Source organism: Mus caroli, chromosome X (genome assembly GCF_900094665.2).
Source record: "Mus caroli chromosome X, CAROLI_EIJ_v1.1, whole genome shotgun sequence".
Lineage (NCBI taxonomy): Eukaryota > Metazoa > Chordata > Mammalia > Rodentia > Muridae > Mus > Mus caroli.
This window is the reverse complement of record NC_034589.1, coordinates 55,629,103-55,639,329: the sequence shown is the minus strand read 5'-3', so window position 1 is coordinate 55,639,329 and position 10,227 is coordinate 55,629,103. Positions and strand designations below refer to the sequence as shown.

General features: G+C 37.8%; 1 protein-coding gene and 1 non-coding gene across 4 annotated transcripts in view; one reads left to right on the top strand and one right to left on the bottom strand.

Moving 5' to 3' along the window:
* Positions 1-10,227, top strand: part of Atp11c (ATPase phospholipid transporting 11C) — a 178,573-nt gene that overhangs the window by 144,400 nt on the left and 23,946 nt on the right. For all 3 annotated transcript variants that reach the window (XM_021152853.1, XM_021152852.2, XM_029473144.1), the window contains exons 22-23: positions 1,173-1,318; positions 9,509-9,568. In XM_021152853.1, the coding sequence (XP_021008512.1) occupies positions 1,173-1,318; positions 9,509-9,568 (206 nt within the window). The remainder of the gene's footprint in view (positions 1-1,172; positions 1,319-9,508; positions 9,569-10,227) is intronic.
* On the bottom strand, positions 3,833-3,939 carry LOC115030116. Its single transcript, XR_003835744.1, has one exon. It is a non-coding gene; the product is annotated as a U6 spliceosomal RNA (small nuclear RNA).

Here is a 10,227-nt window from a genome sequence, read left to right as displayed (position 1 = left end):
CATTCCAAGATCCTACTAATAGTGTAGTTAAAGGGTATTTTTATATTTGCCAGACAAAGTGAGTTTTTCCTTTTTCTTTATTCTTTTGTTTTGATTTTTTATGTTTTTTTTTTTTAAACAGAATTTCTCTCTGTAGCCCTGGTGGTTGTGGAACTCTCTGTGTAGGCCAGTCTGGCCTCAAACTCAGAGATCTACCTGCCTCTGCCTCCCAAGAGCTGAGATTAAAGGCATGTGCCACCACCACCCAATTACAAAGTGGATTTTTCAAATGAGCCACAATTAATTGTGTAGATCTTATTTTGACAGCGTGAATGATATTTTATTAAATGTTTACACCTCTAGCCAAGCTGTCTACTCTCTTACAGCTCTCTTTCTTTTGAGAGTATTAACTGTTAGAGGTTAAAAGCTGATCACTAATTGGCTCCTTTTCCACACAGTGGTATTTATGAACACCTTAGGCTCTGGTATTGAAGTCTTTATGTTGATATACATCAACAGTTTTTCTCCCACCTTCATCAGGTTTTCACCTTCCCAATTGCTATTAAGCATTCAACCTAACACCCCACCACCATTAGGCAATGGATTGGGAGCACATAGAGAATTAATATCTTGGAAATTGTTAAAGTGACTTTTAGCTTCCCAGATTACTTCTCCCATTCAGAAGTAGAATGAGTTAGCATGGAATTCTAAGTTTACTCATTGATTACCCAATGTGGAAATGACCTGACTCATAAAACCCATGTGTAGCTATTCAGCTTCATTCAGGGACAGAGATTCACTGTCTTCTCATTGGTTTCCCAGACTGCAAACCCAGACTTCTGAGTTGCTTTAATATCACAGTCGGTTTAGTATTGTGCACAATTAAGCACATTCTGAAGGCCTTAAATAATATTCAGGTGGCTTTTTCCCTTCCAGATATTTTTTTTTTGGTTTGTACTTGAAATAATGACTCTTCTTAATTGTTTTATATTATTCTATTAGCAAATAGCTTATCAGTTAAACAGACTTTTATTTGATGTGTCAATAGCACTGTTAAAGCACATTTTTATTTTTAAAAAAACTAAAGGTGCACACTTGATTTGTAACATTTAAGCAACTTAAAAATATAAAAACAAATCAGGCATTTGGTCATTGTAAAAAATTGACACCATATGGAAATATTCTCTCTTTAGGTATTAAAGGAAAAGAAGGCCGTCAAGCAGCCAGGAATAGTGATTATTCTGTTCCAAAGTTTAAGCATTTAAAGAAACTGCTATTGGTTCATGGACATCTATACTATGTGAGAATAGCACATCTTGTACAATATTTCTTCTACAAGGTATGTGGTCAAATATTTATAATTTAGCTGTTTTGCAGGGGATTATTTTTGAAACAGGATTTTGCTATGTAACCCAGATTTGAATCAAACTTCTTTTGTAACTGGGGCTGGCACATGCTCCTCTACCACAGCCTCCCAGGAGCTAGAATTACAGATGTGTACCACAGTGCTGAACTCTGCAGTTTAATTTCTATGAATCAAAACCAAGGTATTTCTGTGGATATAAAAGACTTGAAGTTATTTTGAAGTCAGCTTTCTTAAAGTATAAATTTAATAATGCTTAATCATGTATAATAATGTTTTATCCATTAAGAGTATATAGATCCAGGCCAAAGAGGTATTTTGTTCACCTAAGGGTTTATGGACCTTTTTTATCCTTTTGAAGAATCAAATGCTTTGTTTCATTGATTCTGTTTTTTGTATATGTATTTATCTTTTCATTTCAGATTTTTCTTCTACTATTTTTCAGATCGTAATATGATTACATCATTTTTTCCTTTCCTTTCTCCAGACTTACACACACACACACACACACACACACACACATTTTCATTCCTGACTATAACCTGCTCAGTCTGGATTATGTTAGTTACATAGGTGTTTTCAGAGCTGACCATTTGGTATTAGATAACCAATTGGTGTGCTCTTCCCTAGGAAAGACAATTTCTCCCACTCTCAGCATTTTTTTGTCGCCTAGAGTTCCTTGTGTAGGTTTGAGGCTTTGTGGCCTTTTGTCCTTGTTCAACTCATCTTTAGGTTGTCATATTGGTGAGACTCTATAGGTATAGCTTCTGATAACACTAAGGGACACAGTCTCTCAGGGGATTCACTGATCATCTCGCTCTTACAATCCTTCTGCTGCCTCTTCCTCAGTGCTCCCTGGGCCTTAGGTGTGGAAGTTGTATTGTAGCTGTATCTGTTGGGACTGGTCATCCACAACTCTGCGTTTGATTGGCTGTGGATTTCTATATTTGTTAACTTTCCCTTTCTTTCTTTTTTTCTGTCTGTCTGTCTGTCTTTTTTTTTTTTTTTTTTTTTAAGTTTTTTGAGACAGGGTTTCTCTGTGTAGCCCTGGCTCTCCTGGAACTCACTTTGTAGACCAGGCTGGCCTCGAACTCAGAAATCTGCCTGCTTCTGCTTCCCAAGTGGTGGGATTAAAGGTGTGTGCCACCACCGCACCGCCCGGCTTATCTTTTCATTTCTAAAAATGTTTCCTTGATGTTAAGCAAATGTTTAGAATGTAGTTAGAATGCTGATTTAGTAAATTGATGCTTGTCTGTTCTCTTCCAAGACCTATGACTTCGCTATCTCTCAGTAGTTACTACATTTCCAGTACTAAGCATGATTTCCCTCTTGCTAAAAGGATCTTAAAGCCAGTTAGCTGCTAGTTACTAACAAACTCTGTGCCAGTACTGCACCCTTAGTGTTATTATGCAATTCTGGTTCTCAATATGGTTTATAGGCATCATAGTTGGATATCACTGTAGGTTGTCTCCGTCGATTGGAAGCTTGCATTGTACTTTCTGAATGCTGTTTCTAAGGGTAGAGGCATTCAGGTCAGTTACAGCTCAGGAGCCCCCAGGTCCTTTGTCTAAGTACATGGTATCTTCAGCAATAGGAATTTAAACCTTCCACCTCCTGGGGGCAACCAAGGACAATATCAATACACTGTTTTTGGAGTCTCTTGGACATTGCTGACCAACAACTCAAAAGGGACCTTCTCATGCCTATTATCGGTAGTTTTTATTAGGTGGCCTTTGGCTCTTGAAGTTTGTCAGCCCAGATAAGAAAATTTCATTTCAACTATATATATATTTCATTTATACACAGACTTACAATTTTTATAGGCTTGGTTTTAGGTATGATTAGATAGTTAACAGTATGATTGATTCTTTATGACATTTTCCAAATATTCTTACTATAACTTCACCTGTCTCCTTTTTTCTCCTGTATATATCTTTCCCTTTCTCCAAATTAGAGCCCCGCATTTTTCTCATTTCCCCAATCAGATCACTTGTACTTGTATTCCCCTTTCTGTGGCTCTCTAAACCCCCTACACCAGCAGTGGTCCCTCATTACTTTTGTGGTTTCTACAGTTAATCCAAGATATATACTAACTTTGGTAATTTGGAGCTAAGAACCTCCTATAAGAGGGGGGAAAAGTGACAATTGTCTTTATGGATCTGGGTTACCTCACCTCAATATGATGTTTTTCTAGTTCCATTTACCTGCAAAATTAATGATTTGATTTTATTTTTTATAGCCAAATAATATTCCACAGTGTAAATGTACCCACATTTTCATTATCCATTCAGTGGTTGAAGGACATAGGTTAGGTTCCTACCTATTGTGAATAAAGCAGCAATAAAAATAGCTGAGCAAGTATCTGTGAAGTAGGACATAAGCCAAGGAATGGGACAGCTGGGTCATTTGGTCGATTTAGTGTTAGGATTTTACTATTCTCCACACCGACTTCACAATGGCTTTACCGGTGCTGAGGGTTTCAAAAAAAAAAAAAAAATGGAACATTTTACAAATTTGGATGTCATCCTTGTGTAGGGTCCATGCTAATTTTCTCTGTAGACTTCCAATTTTAATATATGTGTTGCCAAAGTGACCACTGTTTATTTCTTGAGAAAATTTCTTACTCTGTAGCCCTGGCTAGCCTGGAATTCACTATGCAGACCAAGCTAGCCTTAGGCTCACAGAGATTACTGGTTTTGATTCACAAGTAATAGAATTAAGTCTTAGCTACCACACCTGTCCATTTCAATAACTTGTAACCTTAATTCTTTTTGTGTATGTCTTTGGAATGTAGATTGTACTTACTTTTCCAAGGCCCTAAGGTACATTCTTAGTTATTTAGAGAGCTCAGAGTTTTCCCTCTTTGGCAACGTCTCATGTATCTCAGACTTGCCTTGAACTTAATATGTACCTGAGGATGACCTTCAACTTAGGATTTTTTGGTCTCTAATTCCCAGGTACTAAGATTTCTGGTGTCTGCTTTTATTCACACACCAGAATGTACAGAATTTATTTATGTGGTGTTGGTGAATGAACACAGGGCTTTACATGTGCTGAACATGCACCCCAGCCCAGTCTGATGTTTTTAATACAGATACTTACAGGTTTAAATTTCACTCTCAGGACTACGTAGACCTTGGGTTTTGGTATGTTGTATTTTCATTTTCATTCAGTTCTGGGTTTGTTTTTAACTCCCTCCTTGATTTCAGTGTCTCATTCATCATCCTTTAGGAGCTTTTGTTTGGTTTGGTTTTATGTTTTGGTTTGTTCTTTTAGTTTGTTTTTGTTTTTTTGATGTTTTTTTGTTGTTGCTGCTGCTGCTACTACTACTACTACTACTACTGTTGTTGTTGTTGTTGGAACAGGGTATCACCATGTAATTCTGGCTGACATACATTTGTGATATTTTTTGCTATCGTTTTGTTGAAATTGCTTTCTGTTTCTTTAACACAAGGTTCTTGACCCATATCTCATAGTTTTGGTCTTTCCGTATGTCTTAGCTTCGGTTTTACTCCTGTGAATAGATACCATGACCAAGGCGAGTCTTATAAGGAACAACATTTATTTGTGGCTACCTTACAGGTTCAGAAGTTCAGTCCATTATCATCAAGGTGGGAGCATGACAGCATCCAGGCAGGCATGGCACAGGAGGAACTGAGAGTTCTACATCTTCTGAAGGCTGCTAGCAAAATACTAGCTTCCAGGCAACTAGGCTAAGGATCTTAAAGCCCATATCCACAGTGACACACCTACTCCAACAGGACCACACCTAATAGTGCCAATATTAGTGACATATGCAAACCACCACACCATGGATCTCAAATGTTCTGATTGTGACTTATTAGTTTTTACCTTTATCAAAATTACATTTAGAGAGAGTGTGTGTGTGTGAACTCATACATAGGTGCTACAGCATCTTGAAGAAATCTGTTTTTCCCCTTATCATCTAGGTCCTAGGTATCAAACTCAGATTGCCAGGCTTGGCAGCAGATGCCCTTACTCACTGAGCCATCTCTCTGTCTTTATATTAGCTTACCTTTGTCATTCATTGTCTTATGTTCCTCTGCCTTGTCTTTAAGCCCTTTGATCCATTCTATTGGTAAAGCTTTTTAAGGAGCTTATCATTTGACTTACTGAAAATTTGTTTCCAGTATTTCTATTTATTTTCTATTTTAGTATTTCCAACTCTGCTGAATTCTATTTTCATATCCTCTGTTTGCTTATTTCATTTAGCTGTTTGTCTTATCTTAGGTATTCTGCTTTGGAAACTTGTCTGTGTTTACACTGTCTCTGACCAGGTTTTCACCTAGCTGAGCACTAAGAGGTTTTGGTGTAATGGTTTTTCACCATAGTGTAGAGGTATTCTGCTGGCCAGGTTCTGCCTATAGTTCACGTTGAGTTTCCAGAGAGTACAGACCAACATTGTTTGGAGCCCCTGGAACCATCAACTCAGCAGGGGTCTTTTAAAATGGTATTCTATAACTGTTCCAGTTCAGTTCAGCCAAGGAAAAGGTGTTTCTCAGAAAATCTTTTCTCTGCAGCTGCCATGCATAACTTTTACCTCCTTTCTTCCTTTTTCCTTTGTCTTTTACTGGGAGTATTATGCTGATTTTGGAGGGTCTCTTTTAAGTAGTGTTTCAGTGATCACTCACAGAGAGGAGGGAGTTCCCCAGATTATGCTGTTCCTTCAGGTCAGATTTAGTATTTTTTCTATTCTGCTTTTCAAGTTTTCCTATTTTACTTTGGATTAGACAAGAGATTTTGTGGCTCTCACCCTTCTAATTGCTGTTATCTAGCCTTCCTTAGGTTATTCCCTACATAGTCTATCAGACCAAGCCTATATGATGTCCACCATCTTATCTAGCATCTCCTATTTCATTTCTTCATTCCTTCTCTCATCTATGACCCATCAAACGAGTCATCATCAGTGATCGTTCTTGCTACACACAGCACCAGATGCCCAATCTTATAACGATCTTTGGCTTAGCATTAAAAAATATATCCCCTCTTCTTTTTTAAGATATATAGTCAGTAATATATGTGTGGGGGTATGTGCATGAGATTGGAGGTGCTCAAAGGCACCATATGACCCTGGAGCTGGAGCTGGAGTTAAAGGCATTGTAAATTGCCCATCTGGATGATGGGAAGGAAACTCCCAAACCATTTTCAAAACGGTTCCCCATTACTGGAGTACTTTAATTACAAGTCTGTGTTTGTTTCTGCTTTCAATCTTACGCATATAATCCAACCAGGGTACTTTAGAATATACTACTTTCCAACTTATCTCTTAGAAATGTTCTGATCATTATTCTGTCTTTTAAGGTAATCCCTCACTCTGACACTGTCTTACCATACATGGATTTTATGTTGTTTTGTTCTTGTGGTGGTTATACAGACCCTAAGAAAACACAAATGCCAGCCCAGGCTATTATACCCAGTAAAACTCAATTATCATAGAATAGAAAAACCAAGATATTCCATGACAAAACCAAATTTACACACAATATCTCTTCACAAATCCAGCCCTGCAAAGGATAATAGATGTCTTTATATTGGGGAATTGAGTCCATTGATACTACGAGATATTAAGGAAAAGTGATTGTTGCTTCCTGTTATTTTTGATGTTACTTTTATGATTGTGTGGCTATCTTCTTTTGGGTTTGTTGGAAGATTATGTTCTTGCTTTTCTAGGGTGTAGTTTCCCTTCTTGTGTTGGAGTTTTCCATCTATTATCCTTTGTGTTGTGATGATTATGTAAGGGGAGGAATTTCTTTTCTGATTTAATATATTTGGAGTTCTGTGGCCTTTTTGTATGTTTATGGGCATCTCTTTCTTTTTTTTTTTGATTTTTAATATTTTTATTACATATTTTCCTCAATTACATTTCCAATGCTATCCCAAAAGTCCCCCATAGCGCCCCCCACTTCCCTACCCACCCATTCCCATTCTTTTGGCCCTGGCATTCCCCTATATTGGGGCATATAAAGTTTGCAAGTCCAATGGACCTCTCTTTCCATTGATGGCCGACTAGGCCATCTTTCGATACATAGGGCATCTCTTTCTTTAGGTTAGGAAAGTTTTCTTCTATAATTTTGTTGAAGATATTTACTGGCCCTTTAAGTTGGAAATCTTTACTCTCTTCTATTACCTAATATCCTTAGGTTTGGTCTTCTCATTGTGTCCTGGATTTCCTGGATGTTTTGGGTTAGGAGCTTCTTGCATTTTGCATTTCCTTTGACTGTTGTGTCAATTTTTTCTATAGTATCTTCTGCACCTGAGGTTCTCTCTTCTATCTCTTGTTTTCTGTTGATGATGCTTGCGTCTATGACTCTGGATCTCTTTCCTAGGTTTTCTGTCTCCAGGGTTGCCTCCCTTTGTGATATCTTTATCGTTTTTATTTCCATTTTTAGATCCGGGATGGTCTTGCTCAATTCCTTCACCTCTTTGGTTATGTTTTCCTGTAATTCTTTAAGGGATTTTTGTGTTTCATCTTGAAGATCTTCTACCTGTTTACCTGTGTTCTCCTGTATTTCTTTATGGAAGTTATTTATGTCCTTCTTAAAGTCCTTTATCATCATCATGCGATGTGATTTTAAATCAGAGTCTTGCTTTTCTGGTGTGTTGGGGTATCCAGAACTTGCTGAGGTGGGAGAACTGGTTTCTGATGATGCCAAGTAGCCTTGGTTTCTGTTGCTTATGTTCTTGACCTTTCTTCTTACAATCTGGTTATCTGTGGTGTTAACTGGTCTTGCTGTCTCTGACTGTGGCTTGTCCCTCCTACAAGCTTGTGTGTCAGTACTCCTGGGGGCCATTTCTCTCCTGGAGGAATTTGGGTATGGAGAGCTATGGCACAGGGTCAGCTCAGAGGTGCAGACAGAAACTGGAAGGATCCTTCCTGTCTTCAGCTGTTCCTTCATTCCTGTGTCCTGATAGCTCTAGGTGGGTCCCTCTTGGGCCAGGATTTTGAGCAGAATTGGTGGTCTTACCTATGCTCACAGATGTGTCAGCACTCCTTGTAGACCAGCTCTCTCCAGAAGGTATTTAGATGTGGAGCACTGTAGTATGTATAGGATCAGCTCCAGGTGCAGATGATAGAAACTGGAAGGATCCTGTTCCAGGGTGCTCCTCAGCTCCTGTGCCCTGAGGGCTCCAGGCGGATCCCTCTGAGCAGAAGTTGTCTTACTTGTGCTCACAGGCTTGTCAGCACTCCTGGGAGATCTGCTCTCTCCAGGCAGTACTTGGATATGGAGCGCTGTGGCACAGGATCAGCTTTGGATGCAGATGGAAACCAGAAGTGCTACAGAGCTATTGTAATAACAGCATGGTATTAGCACCAGAGGGGGAAAAAAAGACATGTTGTTCAAATTGAATTGAAGGCCCAGACATAAATCTGTCTATATGTGGACACCTTATTTTTTAAAAAAAGAAGGTAGAAATACATACTGGAAAAAACACAGTATCTTTAACAAATTTTGTGGTTCAACTGAACATCTGCATGTAGAAGAATCCAAATAGATCCATATTTATCACCATACACAAAATTCAACTCCAACTCAAAGACCTCAACATAAAACTGAATACACTGAACCTGATAGATGAGAAAGTGGGAAATCGCCTTGATCCCATTGGCATAGGAAAATACTTTCTGAACAGAACACAGAACAGTCACTAAGATCAAAATATACACTTTGGGTATTATGTAAGTCTATTGTGATTGTATAAATCCAATTGATATTTAAGGGACAATACATTGGGTGTTGTATCATGCCAAATGAACTTATTTCTTTCCTGTAACAAGAATATAGCAAGCCAGCCCTGGTGTCTTGTGATTGCAATTCCAGCACTTGGAAGGCTGAAACAGAAGTTTGAGACCAGATAAGAGTATATAGCAAATTCCAGACTACCTTGGATTATAGTGTGAGGACTTGTCTCCAAAAGAAAGGAAAAAAATCAATAATAGCAAGAGGTTCTCATATGTGAGATCCTCTTTTACTTAGGTAAGGGCAAAAGTTACTCTTAGTGTGAATTACTCATTTGAAACTCATTTCTTTACATCTTTGCAATAGTTATTGCATTCGAACATTAGAAGGATTTAAGAATGACCGTGTACACACCCATTTAAGTTAATTAAGTAAAAATACTAACTTTTGTCTTATTATTTTCCAGAACCTTTGTTTCATTTTGCCACAATTTTTATACCAGTTCTTCTGTGGATTCTCACAACAGGTATGTGCCATTCTTAGCAGAAATGTAGAGATACAAGAAGTATAATGATGACTGGCTCAGAAATTTGGTTAGTCCATAAGCACTTTACTGATGTTGCCCAGCTGGTGTGACTGGAGTATCTATGACTGCATTTTCAAATTTAGAGTCAAGCTTTATCTTGATTCTAAATGCTAGAAAGTAATGTTTTTCTTAGGATATTACAATATTTCAAAAAAATGTCTTATCACTTTTAAACTTGCAATATAGTGATGAAGACGAGGCAGACACTTAAACATGTGATGTGGAATACTATATTAGTAAATAAAATGATATACTGTAACAAGGTGAGAGGCTACTAGTTTAAAGGAGCTATCTAGAGCAACATTAATAAGACAACATTCAGACAGAGACCAGAGTACCCTAGGGAAGAAACTGAAAAAACATCTTTAAAATGTTCCAGGTAAGGAGATGGTCACTGAGTAGGTGATATAAACTGTGTTAGTGCTGGCAGCAGCATGCTGTATTGTGTGTTTGGAGTACATATGTGTAGTCTTTTTCAATCCATAGCCTCATTAGTTACTTTCTGGAATTCAAAGTAGACTAGGAAAATGTAGAAATTGAATCTATTTAAAACAAACAAACAGAAAAAGCCCTCGTTTTCTTTTTTTTTTTTTTTTTTT